At 38.6% G+C, this 22,327-nt stretch overlaps 1 protein-coding gene across 9 annotated transcripts in view; it reads left to right on the forward strand.

Moving 5' to 3' along the window:
- Positions 1-22,327, forward strand: part of KIAA0825 (KIAA0825 ortholog) — a 495,887-nt gene that overhangs the window by 65,500 nt on the left and 408,060 nt on the right. For 4 of the 9 annotated variants that reach the window (XM_073014582.1, XM_073014579.1, XM_073014585.1 and 1 more), the window contains one exon: positions 11,354-11,485. In XM_073014582.1, the coding sequence (XP_072870683.1) occupies positions 11,355-11,485 (131 nt within the window). In that variant the 5' untranslated portion in view covers position 11,354. Of the gene's footprint in view, positions 1-11,353; positions 11,486-12,954; positions 13,244-22,327 lie in introns of those variants that run through there. The other 5 variants (XR_012092698.1, XM_073014581.1, XM_073014583.1 and 2 more) reach the window with 4 other exon arrangements.

Here is a 22,327-nt window from a genome sequence, read left to right on the forward strand (position 1 = left end):
ATCTTATAACCCATTAGTTTAGACTAATGACAACTAAACATTGATTGCATAAACAAGCAAGCAAAAAGAAAACTAGTAAAAACTCTATAACTTAGTTCACCAGCTTTTTAACTTTTTGTTGTTTCTCCTTATGTCTTATTGTACTGTCTACATCTTGAAAAGTTGTTTTAATTATTATTCAATTCATTCATCATTATTTAAGATACGAGTAGTTTACATACCACAATAGTCTTTCTAGTTAAGATATGAGTAGTTTACATACCACAATTACATTGTTATAATATTCTGTATTTTCTTTGTTCTTACAATTACCAGTAAGTTTTGTATCTTCAGATGATTTCTTCTTGCTCATAAACATCTTTTTCTTTTAGCTTGAAGAACTCCCTTTATCATTTTTTGTAGGACAGGTCTTTAATTAATGAACTCTGTCAGCTTTTGTCTGGTTTGTTTTTTCCATATGCTTGAATGATATTTTTGCAGGATATACTATTATAGGGTAAAAGTTGTTTTTTGGTTTTTTTTCTTCCTTCAGCACATTAGGTATATCCTGATACTCTCTCCTGGCCTGTAAGGTTTCCACTGAAAAGTCTGCTGCCAGATATATTGGAGCTCCATTGTATGTTATTTGTTTATTTTCTGTTGCTGCTTTTAGGATTCTTTTTTTTTTTTTTTTTTTTCCTTGAAATGGAGCCTCACCCTGTCATGCAGGCTGGAGTGCACTGACACAATCTTGGCTCACTGCAATCTCCACTTCCTGGGTTCAAGTGATTCTCCTGCGTCAGCCTCCTGAATTGCTGGGATTACAGGCTCACACCACCATGCCTGGCCAATTTTTTGTATCTTTAGTAGAGACAGGGTTTCACCATGTTGGCCAGGCTGGTCTCAAACCCCTGACCTGACAATCCACCTGCATTGGCCTCCCAAAATGCTGGGATTACAGGCATGAGCCACCATGCTCAGCCGGATTCCATTTTTTTTTTTTTTTTTTTTTTTTAGTCTATGACTTTTGGGAGTTTGATTATTAAATGCCTTGAGGTAGTCTTCTTTGGGTTAAATCTGCTTGGTGTTCTATAACCTTCTTGAACTTGAATGCTGATATACCTCTCTATGTTTGAGGTGCCATTTTTTTTATTATTTCTTTCAATAAACTTTCTGCCCCTTTCTTTCTCTCTTTCAGGCCAATAACTGTTAGATTTGCCCTTTTCAGGATATTTTCTAGATTTTCTGGCCTGCTTCATTATTTTTTATTCTTTTTTCTTTTGTCTCCTCTGATTGTGTATTTTCAAATAGCCTGTCTTTGAGCTCACTAATTCTTTCTTCTGCTTGGTCAATACTGCTATTAAGAGACTCCGATGCACTCTTCAGTATGTCAATTACATTTTTCAATTCCAGAATTTCTGCTTGATTCTTTTTATTTCAATCTCTTTGTTAAATTTATCTGATAAAATTCTGAATTCCTTCTCTGTGTTATCTTGAATTTCTTTGATTTTCCTCAACACAGCTATTTTAAATTATCTGAAGTATCACATGTAGGTGTTTCTCTAGGATTGGTCTCTGGTGCCTTATTTAGTTAATTGGGTGAGGTCATGTTTTCCTGAATGGTCTTGATGCTTGTGGGGTTTTTTGTTTGTTTGTTTGTTTTGTGCCTACGCATAGAAGAATTAGGTATTTATTGTAGTCTTCACAGCCTGGGCTTGTTTGTGCCTGTCTTTCTTGGGAATGCTTTCCACGTATTTGAAGGGACTTGGGCCCCATGCCCAATTACACTATGGTTCTTGCAATCTTACAGAGGTATCACCTTGGCAATCTTTGATATGATCCAGAAGAATTCACTAGATTATCAAACAGAGACTCATGTTCTCCTCCCTTACTTTCTCCTAAACAATCTGAGTCTCTCTCTCTCTCTCTCTCCCTCTCTCTCTCTCTCTCTCTGTGCTGAGCCACCTGGAACTGGGGGTGGGGTAATATAAGCACCCCTGTGGCCACCACTGCTAGAACTTCCTTGGGTCACACCTGAAGCCAGCACAGCACTGGGTCTTGCCTGATGGCTGCTGTAACCACTGACTGGTTACCACCTATGTTCACTCAAGGCCGTAGGAATCGCTATACAGCAGGTGGGGAAGCCAGCCAGGTTTGTAGCCTCCCTTCAGGGCAGTTAGTTCCCCCACGCCATAGGTGGGTTCATAGATACTGTCTTGGAGCCAGAGATTAGAGTCAAAACCCTTAGAAATCTATCTGGTGTTCTGTTCTACTGTGGTTAAGCTGGCCCTCAAACCACAAGACAAAGTCCTTCCCACTGTTCCTTCCCCTTTTCACAGGCAGAGGAGCCTAACTCTGTGGCCGCCATCACCACAGGCCCAAATGGAGTATTGCCAGACTACAACCAATGTTCCCATAGAGCCCAAGGGCTCCTCAGTCAGTCAGCTTGTTGTGAATGTTGCCAGGCATGAGACTCACCCTTCAGGATAGTGGACTCCCATCTGGCCCAGGGCAGGGCCAGAAATGCCATCCAAGAGCCTAGGCCTGGACTTGGGGACCTCAAGAGCCCACTTAGTGCTCTACCCCACTGTGGCTGAGCTGGTACCTAAAGTGCAAGACTAAGCCCCTTTTACTTTTGCCCTGTTCTTCTCAAGCAGAAGGAGTCTTTCACCGTAGTCATCACAGCTGGGAATATGCTAGGTTTCACCTAAAGTCAACATACCTAAGAATCTCACCTGAGGTCCACAGTATACAACCTGGATAGCGTTGTTAGTTATCCAGGGACCAAGAGCTCTCTAGTCAGCAGGCGACAAATCCTGTCAGGACTGGGTTGTTCTCATCAAGGCAGCTGGTTTCTTTCTGGTCCAGGATTTGTCTAGAAATGTCATCTAGGAACTAGGGCCTGGAATAGGGACCTCACAAGTCTGCCTGGTACCCTGTACTATTGTTGCTGAGCTGGTATCCAAGATGCAAGAGAAAGTCCTCTTTACTCTTCACTCTCCTCTCTTCAAGCAGAAGGAACAAGTATCTTTTGCAGCTGTGAGCTGTGCTCCCTGGGATTGGGGGAGGGGTGGCACAAGTACTCCCTTAGCTGACCCAGCTGGTGTCTCCCTAGGTCATGTACTGCCCTCGTCCACTGGTTCTAAGCCCAGCACAGCACAAGGGCTTGCCTAGGAATAGCCATCCTTGTATCCTAGACTCCCTTTCAAGTTTACCTGTGACCCCAGAGCACTGCAGCCTGTGGTGGTGAAGATTGCAGAGAAACTCAAGTTCTGATCTCTGGGATGGAAGATTCCAATCTGGCCATGGCTGTTTCAAATGTTCGCTCCATGGGTGGGTGCCAGCTGGGCCCAGCACAGCTTTGCTCTCCCCTGTGACAGGGCAGCACTGAGTTCAATGCCAACCCCCCACCCCACCCCACCCACTGTGTTCTCCCTCTCCTAAGTGCGTAGATTATCTTTCCACACTATGTGGTTGCTGCCAAGGGATGAGGGAGGGTGACATCAGCAATGTGTTTTCTATCCTCTCAGTTCCTCTTTCAGTGATAGGAAGTTAAAACCAGGTAACTTTACCTGATTTCTGGCTCTTATGACACTGCTTTTTTGTGTGTACTTAGTTGTAAAAATTTGGTGTTCCTGCACGGAGAACCCTTGGTGACATCTTCTATTCAGCCTTCTTACTCTGTCTTCCTGACACTCTGTACATCAAGTTTCAGATGTTCAAAAGTCCCATAATTTTTTGCATATTTGCCTTAGTATGAGACATTAAAAGGTAGAACATTCTGAAGATAGAGGACTAAGCACATGTATTTACTTTTCTTCCCTCCTGAAATCCTATTGAAATGTCAGTAAAGACATGTAGTAAAGCAAACTTGAAAGAAATATGAGGTGCCATTGGGATATTTCTGGAAGATAGAAAGTAAGAGGCTCAGACCAATAAAGAAACTGGAGGCATGGAAACAACCCTCTACAACATGCAAAAGAGGAAGTTGCTATGGCAGTAAGAGCCATTCCCTGGAGTAATGCCACCTTCAAAGATAAAAATAACAGAATGAAGTAGGCTACAGGGTAGTCATCAAGGAGGGAAGGCACTGAAGAAATGTTTATGAGCAGCTAAACAGGTTAGCCCCTTCCTCTCATTATGCAATAGTGTTTGCTTCCTTGAAATGTTTTCTCAACAAGTTGAAAATCTAGGTGGTTAGCACATATAGCTATGAGTGTTGACCACAATATCAGAAGCAGAACAGGTTCTAGGTTACTTCCAGGCCTCTACCAAGGCCTGGGAGAGAACAGAGAAGCAGAACTAATCTACAGTGAGAAAAATAAATTATTCCATTACAGGAGAGAGGTCCCTATCCAGACCCCAAGAAAGGGTTCTTGGATCTTGCAGAAGAAAGAATTCAGGGTGAGTCCATAGAATAAAGTGAAAGCAAGTTTATTAAGAAAGTAAAGGAATAAAAGAATGGCTACTCCATAGACAGAGCAGCCCTGTGGGCTGCTAGTTGCCCATTTTTATGGTTATTTCTTGATGATATGCTAAACAAGGGGTGGATTATTCATGCCTTCTCTTTCCAGACCATATAGGGTAACTTCCTGATGTTGCCATGGCATTTGTAAACTGTCATGGTGCTGATGGGAGTGTAGCAGTGAGGACAACCAGAGGTCACTCTCGTGGCCATCTTGGTTTTGATGGGTTTTGACTGGCTTCTTTACTGTAAACTGTTTTATCCCTTAGCCCTTAATCCTAAACTTAATCCTACTGAAAGCTATTTTAACCCTTAGCCCTTAATCCTAAGGGTTGCAGAGGGAGGAAGATCCATCTTCCATAACTTCTTCAGGCTGAGTAGGGTGATGATATTCGTGCCTAACTATCAGGGTCTCTTGTGTTCAGGGTAGAGAGGAGCTCAGTCAGAAAGCATCAGTAGGAAGCAGTAAGGAATCTCAAGACTTTTTAATTTTATTTTCTCAAGCATCAGTGAGGAATCTCCAGACTTTTAAATTTTATTTTAATGTATTTTTATTTTTATTTTTATTTATTTACTTATTTATTGAGACAGAGTCTTGCTCTGTCATCCAGGCTGTAGTACAGTGGCACGATCTCAGCTCACTGCAACCTCTGCCTCCTGGGCTCAAGCAATTCTCCTGCCTTAGTCTCCCGAGTAGCTGGGATTACAGGCATGTGCCAACACACTCAGCTAATTTTTATATTTTTAGTAGAGACAGGGTTTTGCCATGTTGGCAGGCTGGTCTCAAACTCCCAACTGCAGGAGATCCTCCCATCTCGGCCTCCCAGAATGCTGGGATTACCGGCATGAACCACTGCACCTGACCTCAAGACTTTTTTAAAGCCAACCCAAGTCATGGGCTTGTACCCTCAAATACCTATGAGTTGAGTAAATTTCTCTCCTTTTAAAGTCCCAAGATAACTTGGAACACCTGGATCTGTTAGAAAGTGACATTCTTTACTTACCACAGTACAGAAACACTCTACACAGGGACTGTGTAGGCAGGGTATGAGGCCAGTTCTCCAAAAGGCTTTTATTGACTTTACAAGCCAAGTTTGATTCCTTAAAGTAAAGCACACCATTCCAGTCAAAGCCTTGGTAAAATAACCAGAAACTGGTTATTGTGTCCTGTTGTGTCCTGTTAGAAATGAAAACAGATGCTTTTTTTTTAAGAGGGAATCTTGCTCTGTCACCCAGGCTGGAGTGCAATGGCATGATCTTGGCTCACTGCAACCTCTGCCTCCCAGGTTCAAGCGATTCTCCTGCTTCAACCTCCTGGGTAGCTGGGATTGCAGGAGCCCACTACCATGCCTAGCTAATTTTTGTATTTTTAGTAGAGATGGGGTTTCACCATGTTGACCAGGCTGGTCTCAAACTCCTGACCTCAGGTGGTCCCTCTGCCTCGGCCTCCCAAAGTGCTGGGATTACGGTCATGAGCCACTGTGCCTGGCCGAAAACAGATTCTTATTGCACTTATGCAAATAACTATATTGCCATAAATTAAGAACATTCACAAATAGTTTCCAAATTCTGGAGAAATCACATGGAGAGGAACAAATATGCCCCAAATTTTGTTCACAGGAGTATACTTTACTCAATTGGTTAAAGCTGTAAATAGCTCAAAATAAGTTTTCTTCACTCTGAAAAACAAAACAAGGATCGGCAACATTTTAAGCAAAACATTAAAAAGATTATTGTAGACTTCTATTAGTTTAGTCAATGCAGTTAACTCCTGTTTGGTAGTCATGAACATTTCAGCTCTCCATCAGAGTCCTGAAAGTTTTTTCCTCTATTCTGATGTCACAGTCTCCAAAGTTATCAGAAAATCTGCATTCAAGAACATCTGCTAGAGTTCTATAGTTGATTATAAATCACCTTCTAAAGAGGACCAAAACAAGACAACAATTATCTGTGGATGACAAAACATCTTAGGAGAGCCACAGTTGAAAACATAATTGACAAAGAAATTTGGCTACCTCTGTAGCATACAATAATTTTATGTAATGATTATAATTATTTAAAAACATACACTAAGTCATTTTAGAATTATAAATTTCCCATAATTTTGGAACATATGCCAGTAACATATTTATACAAATATAGCCCAAAGAAAACAAAACGCTGTTTTACATTTGATAATCCTTCCTGTATGACTTTATACTAAATAAACTAAATGTCACTGTTTGCATTAGTGCATTGTTGGTGTCAAACCAAATTCTTAATAAAATCTTACAGACAAATGTATTCAATCTTAATCAGTTTGACCGTAAGGTAAGATTCTCATAAACCTTTTATAACCCTTTACAATTTTTGTTAAAGAGCAGATTAAAAGGAGGTTTTTGCTCTAAGGAAAACCTGTTGTGCTTTTATTCCAGTGTAAGGAAATACTGAATAATACCCCTTTAACTTTAGCCAATATGTTCACACACAGAATTTTTTTTACAAGATTAATTTTTCACAAACCGTTCACAACTTGTTTAAGCCTTCAGCCTTATTTTATCTAACTTAAAACAATCCTTTAGCCAAAAAGTAAATAAATCCACATTCCCATGACTTCTTATAATCTTTTACCAAAAGTATATTCTACTTTCCTTACAGGACTTGTGTGTAGACTGTTTGTCAATAGTCTCAATTACATGTTAAGTGTTAATTCTTTTTTTTTTTTTTTTTTTTTTTTTTTTTTGAGACGGAGTCTCGCTCTGTCGCCCAGGCTGGAGTGCAGTGGCGCAATCTCGGCTCACTGCAAGCTCCGCCTCCCGGGTTCACGCCATTCTCCTGCCTCAGCCTCCTGCGTAGCTGGGACTACAGGCGCCCGCCACTGCGCCCGGCTAATTTTTTCTATTTTTAGTAGAGACGGGGTTTCACCATGATCTCGATCTCCTGACCTTGTGATCCGCCCGCCTCGGCCTCCCAAAGTGCTGGGATTACAGGCGTGAGCCACCGCGCCCGGCCTAAGTGTTAATTCTTAACGACTTTTACTTTTGGTAAAAACCTTGGTAAGTATGGGATTTTAATTATGTACTAGGTGTGGAGCCTGGGACCCGGAGAGAAGTGCAGATAAGGTCTGACTCTTTCCAGAATCTCACTCCACATGTACCAGGCCTTACCTAGCGTAAAACAGGCAAGTTGTACAGTTAAGAGTCATAGTGGCATTTTATGAAGCCTTTAGGAGGCCTAATCACCTTTAAATTGTACATTTCTTGCATAAATTCCCTTTCATAAATTAGTTCACAACTTACACAGACAATCTTCGACATACTTGGACTTTCCCAATTGTCCTAAACATCTCTCTTTTTAAACAACCAGTTATTTTACTTTAGGACAACAATTTACATACAAGAGCATTTCTTACATAAAATTTCTATTATTTATAACCTTCTTTGCCTAGCTAGTGGTCATGGTTAATTTCACATATCTCCAGGCCTTATCTAGAATCTAATGCTCCAAAACAAATTGAATAATTTAAAAAAGTTAAGCAGTTTATGACCTTAAAGTATTTAGCAAACTTAATATCTGACCCACATAATTTAAACCCAATGTTTACATTTTTGAAGATATTTTTATTTACCGATAATGTTTAAAACTATCTTTATTTCCCAGATATTACTTAAGTCACGTGAACTATATGAAAGGCATTAAACATTACTTTTCTGACAAAATATTTGATTTCAGGTCTTATTATTAAACCAGGTAATCAAAGCTCTTTCACATATAAACATCACACACACAACACATATAAATACACAGAGAGAAGATAGAGGACTCATTCCCTAAGGCAGGAATTGAACCCTGAACCCAGGCCACCATTGTGATGGCAGAGACCAAGAGAAAGTACTGCCACATGGTTACAAGGTCAAGCTCCCAAGGACATACAAAAGGGAAACCTTATCCAGTTTTTTTCAGGGACCTGCAACAAAGTTTGTAACTGACAGTTTGCTGGGCCATCTTGAAAAGCAGGCTTACAGGTGCCCTAAACCCATGTTCTATCCTAAGGTACTCCTGTTCATGACACAACAATACAGAAAGACACACAAAGTACACCAGAGTCACTACAGCTTAAGACTAGCTTCACAATTCCTTTTTCCCATAATCAAAACTTTGTAGGAGATAAACACTAATTTTTACGATTCATTCAACTGGTTTGCAGAGAGAGAAAAAGAAAACAATTGCCTCAGGCAGGGTGGGGAAGGCAAAGAGCTCAGGGAGACCAGAGAAAGACGTACCTGTTGTTCAAAAGTTCAGATGGCCACTTGTTGGTCACAAAGGGATCTTTTCCAGCAGTTCCATCAGCTCTCAAGGTTTTCCCGTTTTGGGGAGGAAAAAGCTCCCCATGTCATATGATCCTGTACATGCCTAATCCTATCACCCATAACCATCAGCAAAGAGTACAAGGCAGATTAATCCAAAGAGAAGAGCAGTTCACATCCCACAGTGCCAAACGTATTCTTAGCCAAAAGGGATTTTACTGAGAGAGGCCTCTAACCCCTAAATCTTATAAGGAACCCTAACCCTCCTAAGTTGGGCCTCTAACCCAAGGTTGGCCAAGCATCCTTTCCTTTTATTAAGGGGGGACTGTAACCCAGTGTCTTAGGAGAGACCCTGACTCCCCTAAGTTGAGCCTCTAACCCAATCCCATTATTTACCTGGGTACCCCACCACTTACCCAAAGTTGGCTGATCAGTGTTGCAGTCCATTTCCTTCGGATTGGGGAGTTTCTTCAGTATCATCCCTTTGGGGTTTGCCAGAAAGATGTTACCAGGTGCCACCACTTGCCCAAAGTTAGCCTTTGGGCTGGGGGTTTCCTTATTATAGTCCATTCCATGGTTGCCAGAACGATGTTAGAGAAAAGGAGTCCTGATCCAGACCCCAAGAGAGAGTTCTTGGATCTTGTACAAGAAAGAATTCAGGGTATCCATAGAGTAAAGTGAAAGCAAGTTTATTAAGAAAGCAGAGGAATAAAAGAATGGCTACTCCATAGACAGAACAGCCCCATGGGCTGCTGGTTGCCCATTTTTATGGTTATTTCTAGATGATATGCAAAACAAGGGGTGGATTATTCATGCTTCCCCTTTCTAGGCCATATAAGGTAACTTCCTGATGTTACCATGGTATTTGTAAACTGTCATTGCACTAGTGGGAGTGTAGTAGTGAGGACAACCAGAGGTCACTCTCGTGGCCATCTTGGTTTTGATGGGTTTTGACTGGCTTCTTTACTGCAAGCTGTTTTATCAGCAAGATCTTTATGATCTGTATTTTGTGCTGACCTCCTCTCTCATCCTGTGACTTAGAATGCCTTAACCATCTGGGAATGCAGTCCAGTAGGTCTCAGCCTTATTTTACCCGCTCCTATTCAAGATGGAGTTGCTCTGGTTCACACACCCCTGACAGTTCCACTGTAGTGTGATGAACTCTTGGTTGGTCACTTGTGCAAATCATCAGATATGTGCTTGCTTCTGTTCACAAATCCTAAGGAGACACCCACTGATGGATACACAGCATCCACTCATGCAGTGTCTGAATCAACCTTCCTGCTCTGGCGGGAGAGACCTTTTGGATAAAACAACCTCTTAACAGTAGAGAAAATCCTTGCTAGCTACCAATATGTATCAATCTAGTCCTTTGTCAATAAAAAAGAATGGATCGCCATGGATCATTTAGACATTTGAGGCAAATCAGTATCATGAAAGTGGAGAATCAAGTTTAACCAAATGAATGGTGGTGGCAGAAAGGCTAGCTGTCTGCCAAAAATTAATGATCTCCATTCATGGCATAGAGCTTTCCTGGAATCAAATGCCCAGCCAGTGGCAGCATTTCCCAGACACCTTTGCCGCCAGGTAGAGTCATGTGACTAGCTCTCACTAGAGAGCTCTTAACCACATTTAAGCAGATGTGGTAAGAGTAATTTCTTGGCCAAAGTAATCAAGAAGCTAGTTTGTCTTTCCGACTTACTTCTTTCCCCATAGCTTCTGCACTTACTTCTTCTACACAAATATCACCTCCTCGGAGACCTTCCCTGATATTCCTAAATAAAATAGCTCACACTCTGCCCTTGCTGTATCACTCTTAATTTAGCCCATGACCATGCTTTACTTTTTCTTAATAGCACTTCTCACCATGTGATTTTTGATTAAATATATCTGTTTATGTGTTATAAAAAATCTGTTTTCCCCACTAGAATAAAAACTCCATGAGGGCAGGGTATTTAAATTATTGCAGCTATATCCCAGCCTTTATAGCAGTGCTGTAACCTATCAAACGTTCAGTACATAGACAGAATGAATGATTAAAGCTTTGATGGTGAGGAAATGCATGTGCCTCAAGAAGGAGTATCGTATCATTCAGTTTTTAGTTCGGTATCAATACTGAGGTTGTCAAGGGGTGCTAGAGGAACTCAAGGACAGTTTTGCATCCTTCACATATAAATAGACCCAGTGGGGTGAGGCTTTAAAAAATCTAAGGCTACAATTTCCAGGTGAGTATATTGACAAGAGTTGAGGGAAGGTATTGAATTTTTGCTGCGCCCACCCTTGTTCACAGTGGTCTGTGGGCTCTGTCACTTCCATTACAGTTCTTGGCCATAATGAGAAGCTGCAGGGTGCTTAAGTACTCTCTGAGGGATGCTGTTTTGTTCAGCTTTCAAACCATAGAAAAGTGTGAAAATTAGGTCACACCTCATGAAATTTAAATAACAAAACATTCTACCTAGCTTTATAATGCCCTAGTTCTCCAACTGCTGTATTTCATTATGCCTATAAATGGGAATTATTATTTTTGGTTTAGTATCACAACTTGAGGTGAATTTCTGCCCACCCCTATCCTTGGCCATTGTAGGGGAACTGACATGTTTTATTATTTATTCTTGCTCCTCAGAATGGATTGGGATGATGAATATTCTCATAATTCTTTTGACCTACATTGTTTGTTAAACTCATTTCCTGGAGACTTGGAGTTTGAGCAGATCTTCAGTGATATTGATGAAAAGATTGAACAAAATGCTGCAAGGTAAATATTGTTAATTATTTAAAACAAGTTGTTTTCACATTTTACTTATATGAAATTTACCTGGTCTATTTGTGTCCTGCTCTTAGATAATTTTAGGTTTTAATTGTCATTAACTTTCCCCCAAAATATTGATTAGACCCCCTCTCACTTAAAGTTTACATGGTTGTCTTTATCTGAGTAGCATTTTTAAGACTAGAAAATATAAGCACTATCTTGAAGTAGGCAATTAAAGTTTATTAAATTGGCCCTAATGTTTTCTTAGAGCTTGTCAATATTGATGTTCTGAATTTTCATTAATATGGTTAGAGTGTAAGGCCATGATTGCTTGAGTTACTAAAAACAGAACATTAAAATTTTTTTGCATAATATTTAAGATTCTTTCTCACTTAGGTAGGAGGCTAGATACTTTATAGAGAGTTGTTATACTAGATTAGTCATCACCTATCCCAAAAAGTCGTTACCAAATACTGAGGGAAACAGTGACAGCTAAATGGTTTCTCATTAATATGTGTTCTTTGGTAGAAAGGACTCTGTCTTCATATGCAGTTGTGGACCCTATAATCAGGCAGTTACTTATTTGCGTCATTTTGATCAACAGTTCTACTTTACTTACAAATGTGCAAACCACAGTAAAAATTTATATTGTGTAATGATACATAGCATTTCCTTTTTTAAAATTTAAGATATAGTTACATTGAATTTCCAAAGAAACTGAAACAAGTAAGTGAAATGTTCCTATGATATTTTTCCTTCTGCTTTACATGAGAATAGTTAGTTCTTTATTATAACAATGGGCATAAGTAAATTCAAAAGATAGCATATTATTGGAGAATTATACTTAAAAACATCTCCCATCCCAGAAATCCTCTCCATGAAGGTAGTAGAGAAAGGAAAAAGAAACACTTTTATTATCGAATAAGCATTAAAAACCAGAATATGATGTGCATTTCAGGCAGTTCACTAAGAGCTTGCAAAAATGGAAGGGAATCTCACCCCTTTAAATAGCGAAGCAGATACAGCCCATTACATTACATGTTATCAAGATAAACAATCACTAGTCCTCAGGTAGGAAGACTGGATAGCACATTTTGTCACACATAGTTCATCCTAACTTTTTACCATGGTAAATTAGTGTTAGCTGATTGGCTTTATCCTGAGGAGAAACAAACTTTTTTGTGTCTTTATAACCAGGGATCGTTTTGCAAATTGGAACAGGCAACCACTGAAGTTAGGCTCTTACTCTCTCACAGGAACTGGGAGATTGGGGAGCTATCTCCCTTGATGCTTGCATTTCAAAAAGAGAGCTCCCAGTTTCTTGAGAAGGGCATTCCTGGGTCACAAAGCTGACAAAAGGACTGCTGACAAAAGTTTTCCAAAGAATAGATACATGTCTTCCTAGTCTTCCAAGGAATAGATACATGGCAAAAGATGAGAAAGTACTTATGATTACAGGCCTTTTTTTTTTTTTTTTTGGTCACCCAGGCTGGAGTGCAATGATGCAATTTCGGCTCACTGAAACCTCTGCCTCCCTGGCTCAAGCAATTCTTGTGCCTCAGCCTCTCAAGTAGCTGGGATTACAGGCACCTGCTGCCACACACAGCTAAGTTTTGTATTCTTTGTAGAGATGGGGTTTCACGATGTTGACCAGGCTGGTCTTGAACTCTTGACCTCAGGTGATCCACCTGCTACAGCCTCCCAAAGTGCTGGGATTACAGGCGCGAGCCACCATGCTTGGCCTATGATTACAAGCTTTCTAAAGTAAATGCTATAAGGAAAAAGGTGAGGAGGGAAATCTTTTCCCTTATTTTCAACAGGGAAAATTAAACTTTTTATTTTTAATTTGTATTTGCCCTTTATACTATACCTATACATATACACATTATATATGTATTTTAGAGATAGACAACCAAACTGAGAATGTATAGTTGATATTTCATATAAATATAAAATAAACTTTAGGGTAATTATGTATTTATATAACTTTCATGTTATATATTTATGTATTTTATGACACAGTTTCTAACTCAAAGAAGCTTACAAATGAAAACAGTATTTACTTAAATAGATTAACAAGACATTACCTCAATTTCAGAGATGTTTGTATTTTTTAAAATTGAACTATTTTTTAAAAGGTAAACCTTTTCCTTCACAGTGGAACTTAGGCGCCATCAAAATCAAACAAGTCACTGAACTCTGATGCTTTTGTTCTGGATTGCTTATTTTTATTTATGAACCATTTATACTTAATTTTTTGCCTTACCTAGTCAAAAAGAAATCATATTTAAAAGTAAAACAGTGATTAAAACATTGTATTTTGGATTAAAAAATAGTTATTAGGTCAAAACTCAGATGTTAGTATTAAAAAGAAAATACAGTATGGAACATAGGATATAATTTTTAAATTAAAAATATTTTATTGCCCATATATTAAAACGAACCTAGAGCAGAACCACCTCAAGTGACCATTGATCTTCACAAGGGACAAAATAAGGAAGTAGCTGTATGTGCTGTATGCTACATTTAGAATCAAGTCTATTTTTCATCAAATTCAATTATGTTTTCATTATACTCCAGAGAATAAACATAATAGTATAGAGTATATATATTTTTAAAAATAAAATACTGAATAATAACTGTGGTTCAGAAGAGTATAAATCATTTATGCACTCATTTATTGCCTTCTAACAGAATAGCTTTTAGAAAATTGTATGTCATGACGAATCAGTTATGCCACACTTACACTGCAGTGGTTGAATTACCCTTGGCATTTTTGTATTCTAACAGTTCTATTTATCTCCCAGTAGTGTACATTGAATAAGTAATGAACATCTGTATGGTATAGGTTTTCCTCCATAGTTTTAAAAGAAAAAAACAACATTAGTAATTCATTTTAAAATACGATAGTTTTTTCCTTATACTTGAATTTTTAAAGTAGCAGTGACCCTGACATCTATTTATGAATTCCTTCTCTCTCCTTAATATCATCAGGTTTTATGAGCCACAGGGTCTATTGCTTCCCCAAAGCAGTGATTCACCAGAATGCACCAGTGTGCCCAAAGGTCACTGAACCTTCACCTGCCCTTCAAGAGAGGCTGTCATTCTCAGACCACTTCACTTTTACGTTCTCCTTTCCATTCAAGTCAGACCTGGGTGACTAATAGGTCCGACAGCAGAAATTAGTGATAATGAATCATTTATTCAAACACATATCAAAACAGGTAACAAGAGGTAAATAACATGCCAAAGAGAAACATTATGAATGTCGTACCTCCGTGTCATTAGTTCCCTAACTGAAAACTGCATACTTTAGCACTAATGAACTGAGTGGTACTTATTAGTTTTACAAAATATTGAGGTACAGAAGTTCTTCTGGGCTCACAATATGACACAGCATAGGCCGGACGCGGTGGGCTTATGCCTGTAATCCCAGCATTTTAGGTGGCTGAGGTAGGCATATCACAAAGTAAGGAGTTCGAGACCAGCCTGGCCAACATGGTGAAACCCTATCTCTACTAAAAGTAAAAAAAATTAGCCAGGTGTGGTGGTGGGCGCCTGTAATCCCAGCTACTCAGGAGGCTGAGGCAGGAGAATTGCTTGAACCCAGGAGGCGGAGGTTGCAGTGAGCCAAGATTGCGCCACTGCACTCCAGCCTGGGCAACAGAGTGAGATTCCATCTCAAAAAAAAAAAAAAAAAAAAAAAAGACACAGAATGATTTATTTCCCCCTTAATGTTCAGTTGGATAAATATAATTGTATCTTAACAATTTATTTTACTTTTTCATTTCCTAATTATAGACAACCTCTGTGTGTATCTTAGGAAGTAAGTTTTGTTGGTACCAATGCCGCTGGACTACTTTTTTTTCTTTTCTTTTTTTTTTTAATCTAAAGAAAGATGTAATCTCAACACTTTGGGAGGCCAAGGCAGGAAGATCACTTGAGGGCAGGAGTTTAAAACTAGCCTGGACAACATAGCAATACCCCATCTCTACTGAAAAAAAAAAAAAAAAAAATTAGCCCAACCTTGGTTGATTGCTCACCTGTGGTCCTAGCTACTCGGGAGGCTGAGGTGGGAGGACTGCTTGAGCCCAGGAATTTGAGGCTGCACATGCTATTGTACTCCAGCTTGGGCAACAGGCTGTCTGGAAAGGAAGGGAGGAAAGGAAAGGAAAGGGAAAGGGAAATGAGGAAAGGAAAGAAAAGGAAAGAGGGAGGGAGGACTCGAGGCAGGGAGGAAGAAAGGAACAAGAAGTGCTACCAGGTCGGGTGGGGGCTCATGCCTACAATCCCAGCACTTTGGGAGGCTGCGTGACGTGTGCAGAGCTTTTGAACTCAGGAATTTGAGACCAGCCTGGGCAACATGGCGAAACACTGTCTCTACAAAAAACAAAAACAAAAATTAACTGGTGTGGTGGCATACCCCTGTGGATTTAGCTACTTGGGGTGCTGAGGTGGAAGGATCCCTTGAGCCTGGGAGGTGGAGGCTGCAGTGAGCTGTGATTGCACCACTGCGCTACTGCCTGGGCAACAATGTGAGCCCTGTCTCAAAAATAAGAATTGCTACTAGCAATAATACTATTTATTTGACTTCACCTAGAAAATGCAGGGAGAGGGGAGACATTTAACCATGTCTATTAATGAAAGGGTACATATTCCATAGATTACACTTATTTTTTATATAATGCTTACATTTTTTGAGCTTCCATATTAAAAATTTGCTTTCAAGTTTTCCATATGATGGTATTTTATGACTATATAGACACACAGACACACACACACACAAATATTAATATATTTTATAGCCAGAGCAAATTATACAAAATGAAAATTAGTCATTTCAAAGGTTTTACTGTGCATTATTATTTCTGGCAATATTGTGGCACTTATTTAATAATAAGTAGATGCAAATTAATGTTTGCAATCATTTTTGTAACTTCCTGTGTTTGCACTTCGGTTTTGGGTTTCTTCATTATACACTACATCTCACAGAATCCCGACCTCTTCTCCCCTCCTGCTGAATAAGACCAGGCCACATAGGAAGAAACTTGAAAAGGGCTAATTCCCCCAACTACTGTTGAACCCAGAATAAAACTTTAACCCACTTTCCAATTCTGACTGGGCCTTTCCAGCACTCTTCTTCTCTCCAGAATTAAGAATGCATCCTGGGCAGACAGGATCCTGGGCTTCAGCAGCTCAGTAGCCTCAATTTTTTCTGGCCCCATTTGTATTTCCCACTTTTTAAACTTTTCCAATTCTTCCACTGAAGCTCTCAGCATGAAGTCCAGTGATGCTTGCAGGTAGAGAGGTGGTGCTAAGTGGGAAAAAGACAAGCCACTCTCTCTCGTGATGGCCTACTGAACCATTTTTTCATCATCATTGTCTGTCATTATTAATTCTATTTTTTCGATTGTCTATAGTGATCCTTTCTCCTTTCTCAATCATCGTACATAGTGTGTCCTGTGTGTCCTCAGTGTTTCCTGCAGACCTCTGCTTTAGGAGGCTAGAATGAATAGGGTAAAATGTGGAGTCAGTAGCTCCATTTGATGATTGTTACAAGACTTTTTCAAGTATTGTGGACATTTCAAGTGTTTGAGTTTTTTTAAAGTACAGTGTAGCTTTTATTTTTAAGTGTGTTAGCTTCACCTACTCTTGCCCAAATAACCATAAGACAATAGAGAATTGTTGTTTGGGGATATTCCTAAAAGATATTATTGTATTATCTTTCCATGGCAAATAAGGAAAGGGAAGCACGTGTCTGCCTGTTTATAAATTGTTGTAATAACAAAAGTTGAATAGTATTATACTGAAAATCCAGACCTCGTAAAGAGATTGAGCCAATAGTAGTTGGACCACTATTTCCCAGAGAGGATATTAGTTAATGGGTCAGTGGGAAGTAAGCCCCACCCTTGATGTAACAATCTGAGGTGCCTGGTGAAGACCTGGCCCAGCTCTGAAAGCAGGAACAGGGGAAGGAACACTATAAGAGGACTGGAGCCCTGGTAACAGATATGACTGTGGTGGCCGGCTCATCTTTCATGTTGGATGATGCCTGGAGATTGAATCCAAGCCTGTCAACTTTCCCTGGAAAAGACCCTTGTCATGGCCTCAGCTGAGTCAACACCTTGTCTAAAAATGGTCACTAACACCACAGCCACTGCTAATCACAATCGAAATTCTAGAATGCCATGACTAGGAATATCCTTTCATGGGACCTGGAATGGGAGCTGCGATGTGAAGGGGCTGGAAGCTGTTGCCTTTATTTTCTACTTAAGGACTTTTCTTTAAGCCAGACATGGTGGCACATGCCTGTAGTCCTAGCTACTTGGGAGGCTGAGGCCAGAGGATTGCTTGAGTCCAAGAGTTCGAATCCAGCCTAGACAACATTATGAAACTCTGTCTCATTCATAAAGAACTAAATTGGAATTTAAAAGTAATTCCTTTTTTTTTTTTTTTTTTTTTTTTTTTGGTGATAACTTTCATTCTTGTTGTCCAGGCTGGAGTGCAATGGTGCAATCTCATCTCACTGTAACCTCCGCCTCCCGGGTTAAAGCAATTCTTCTGCCCCAGCCTCTCAAGTAGCTGGAATTACAGGCATGTGCCAGCTAATTTTGTACTTTTTTAGTATAGACGGGGTTTCACCATGTTGGTCAGGCTGGTCTCGAACTACTGACCTCAGGTGATCTACCCACCTTGGCTTCCCAAAGTGCTGGGATTATAGGCGTGAGCCACCATGCCCGGCTGGTAATTCCATTTTTTAAAAAAAGATTTTTGATTTCCACTTTGAAGATATTACTTGTTCTTCACTGTATTTTCACTACCTAAAACAGTCTTGGCACGTAGTAGGCTAGAAGATAGTCAATAAATGTGTGTTAGACATGTTTGTTAGGTATTATTGCTTTTGTTTTATCTTAAAGTTAGATGAATAGAACATGATAGATGAAGCTATCTTCAAATGCATTTTTCCTTAAATATTTTTGCATTATAAAAGTAACACATACTCAGGATAAAATTTCAAATAGTAGAGAAGAGCGGTAAAGAGGAAAACTTTCTCCATTCCTCTGACCCTCCTAGTCTTGTTCTTTAGAGGAAAGCTATCTTGATAAATTATTGTGTAATTTTCTAGAAATATTCTCTACATAAACATGTATGCACCCCAAAATATATTTTTATACAAATGGGAATTATATGTATATTCTATGGTTAGATTTTTTTTACTTAGTGTGTATATATGTGTGTGTATATATATACACACTATGTGTATACTACATATGTATGATATATATATACTACTTCATATATATATAATCATATATATGAGAGTATTTACTGTATGCCTACCTCCTCACACATAAACCATAGGTATTATTAAAACCTTCAGTTTGTAGCTTCTAGTAAATCTGTTATCTGGCTTAATGATTGATTTAATCAGGACAATGGAGATAAAGATGTAGACCTGATCTGTTCCCATATCTCTCGGATTCCCATTATTACGTACGTTCTCCCACTCTGTTTTTTCACTATCTCTTTCTCCAAAAGAGTATCAAGGGAGTTGGCACAGAGCAAATGCTGGTGCAGATCCTCCACTTTTCTCTTCCTAATTTCAGTTTGTATGGTTTTGTTGGGATAAACCACCTTCTGACTTCATTAAATTGTGCTGAAATTCCTGGGCAAGCTGCCATAGGTTAAAAAAAAAAAAAAGGAGCACATTTACTTATTCTTGATTTTCTTGGGTATTAGACTATGTCCTTCTAGCCCTATAGAATGTTTCTAGAAACTTCTCTTTATATTATTAACATAGCCCTGTGCCACTTCCATCTTGCTTCTGTCACTAGTTTATGAGAAGTGATCCAAATCAGATGTAGATTTAGGAGGCAGAAGAAGTGATCTAACTGTGTTGGGAAGCTCATTCTTATCAGTACAAGATCATTTTGGTCCTGTGAGTACTATCCTGCCACCGACTGGATTTCTGGGAGTATTTCACAATTGGTTGACTCTTTTGAAAGCACTTTAGATTTTCTTAGGTTGATACAGGCCTACACTAGGTGTGAATGGTCCAAATTGAAGCATCTGCACCATTCAAGAGCCATTCTCAACTTTTGTAGGGGGATTCATGGTATATAACAACAAATCAAGAGAGGACCCTAACTAACTCTAAAGTTTCTTTCATACTGTGTTGCTCATAGTAAACTCTGAACAAAAGGTGGGTTAACAATAGATGGGAATTCTGAGAGAGGCTATTAATATATAATCCCAATGAGCAATGATAAGGGCCTATGCCAAATCTTTTACAAAAGGAATGGAAAGGAAAGGATACGTATGAGAAAGGTTTGCTGTCATGGGTATTTTTTCCTGAAAGTGTAATTACATCTTTTTAAAATGATTAAATGTCTCTGAAATAGAAAACAATTCAGGATAAGTTTTAATTTCTCACCATTTTAGCTATTGAAGTAGTTGTGTTAGGAGTATTTTTTGACTTTTTAAAAAATATTATCCAGAAATGTCTTTGTCTCAGGAAAGTAAGTTTTCATTTCATGGCTGACTTATATATTAATTACATACTAGTTTGTATACATCAGCCCTCTTCCCTATTAATTACCTGATAATTCCAAGGAATGCTAGTAATCTAGTTAGATAAATAGGGCTTATCTAAAAACTAGAAAATCTGTTTACCTCAGAATGATTTCTTTGTCTTTTTAAACACAAAAAGCACAGAAATGAACAGAAATGTAACAGAATTGAAATGTCGATGTAACAATTGAAAAGACTTATCTTTTCCTTAAGTTGAACTTATTTTGTGGTTAAGAAGTATAAGCAAGAGCATCACAATGTAAAAGCTTAAAAAAATTTTTTTTTAATTTTGGGTTTTCCATACTATAATAAATAAGTCTTTAAGCCTTGCCATGAGGCATCTATCCTGATTTAAGAAATAAAAATTTTTGTATTCTAACATTCCATGAAAGCCATATATGTGTTTTCTACAATCTTTTTATTTAAAAAGTTCTCATAATTTATCAATGGAACATACTTTTTTCCTTTTAACTATTTTGTGACTGGATAATACTTTTGAAATCTTGTAAGAACTTTATAATAAGCTGAAGTTTCAAGATGTTATCATTATCCTCTTCTGTTTTTCAGTATCTCATCCTATCTCCAACTGTACCAGTTCAATATTAATCAGCTCTTGGACTACTATTGTTATTTAATGCAGTCTGTCCAATAGTAGGACATCTCAGCCTTTTTGGAAGTGAGATGGCACATACATACATACACACATACATCCATACATGCATGAATGTAGTAGTGACCATAAAAATAAATTCATATTTCTTATTCTTCAAATAAATAGAGTTTTAAAGTGAGACAACAGTGAGGTTAGATGACGAGTACTGACTTCTAAGGGGTGAGGTGTCAGGGAATTTTAAGTACAGTGATTCTACTAATGTTCTTAAAGCAACATCCTTGCATATAATCTCCTCTCCCACAAGGAAAAAGCTTTTACACCTCCCACAGGCACTTCTAGTAGCTCCCTCCTGTGTACTCCGTCAGCACATTGTACACAGTCCTTATCAAGTCTTACTGTGTTGTAGTTGTTTATTTACGGGTTTATCTCTTTCACTAGACAGAATTCCTTTAGGGACAGGATGACGTCTTATTCATATTGGGTTCCCTAGTATATATCACAATGCCTACCACATATTTAACATTCAGCTAATGTTTGTCAAATTTAATGCCTTCATTCAATAAGCAATTTTTACAGTAAAGGAATCTGGGAGTGGAAGTTGAATGAGAAAATTACCATAGATGTCTTTTTTAAAAAGCATACTCCATATTGTATTTTAAAAATGCTTTATAAATTGATTTATACAGAGCCTCTCAGTAATGCATCCACTTGCACACATCATTAACTTAGCTAATTCAGAGTCATTATAATTAAAGCACATTGGGGTTCAAATTTATTAAGAAATGTTGAGACATATGAAAAGGCGTAGAGTAGTATGACAAATAGTCCTGTGCCCACCATCTAGTTTAAGAAATAAAACATTACTAGTATAGCTAAAGCTCTCTATGTACCTCTCCCCAATTTCATCCCACTTCCATCCCCACTCTGCCAGAGGGTGCTGCTGATCATTCCAGTGCATTTCCGTACACTTTTATTACCTATGTTTATAATCCTGAATAATGTGTAGCATTTGAAAGATAACGTTTGAAAACGTTACCTTTTAAATGGTGAAAAGTAAATTATATTTTATTTTGACCTTGATTAAAGAAGATAAATTGTCATATTACATACCAAACTGACATTTATCATAAATTTTGAAAATATTTGTATAACAATTGGACAAGAAATATCTGGACTTCAGATGGTTAAGTTTTTAGAACAAGATGTATAGGCATTGGTGAGTGGCAGACAAGATAGCCAACTAAAAAAAAAATTCAGGTGTAGATAATTAGTTTTGACATTTTATAATTTGTGACAAAATGATTTTAAAATTAAGTTTATCTGTCTTAGTTTGTATCAATGAGGGAGGTCCCCTGAAATGCAGCCACTCAATCCCTTTGTCAGTGTTTGGACAAATTACTAAAATATCTAGCCCTCTAAAGGCTTTACCCTATTTATAAATTGTAGTTGTTGGCTTCTGCCCAGATTCAGATGTTAGAAATTAGCCTAAAATCTGAGTCCTCATTGAAACAGATTTAGGTAGACTAGCTGCTGAGCCTTTCCAATTCACATTGCTGTAATCTATTAGGTTTCATTGAATGAGACACATGAGGATGCTATAATAAAAACCTTTGATAAAGAGTCCCTAGAGTCAAGGTGTATGCTTAGGGCATTGTGTTTCTCAG

Source organism: Chlorocebus sabaeus, chromosome 4 (genome assembly GCF_047675955.1).
Source record: "Chlorocebus sabaeus isolate Y175 chromosome 4, mChlSab1.0.hap1, whole genome shotgun sequence".
NCBI classification, from domain to species: Eukaryota; Metazoa; Chordata; class Mammalia; order Primates; family Cercopithecidae; genus Chlorocebus; species Chlorocebus sabaeus.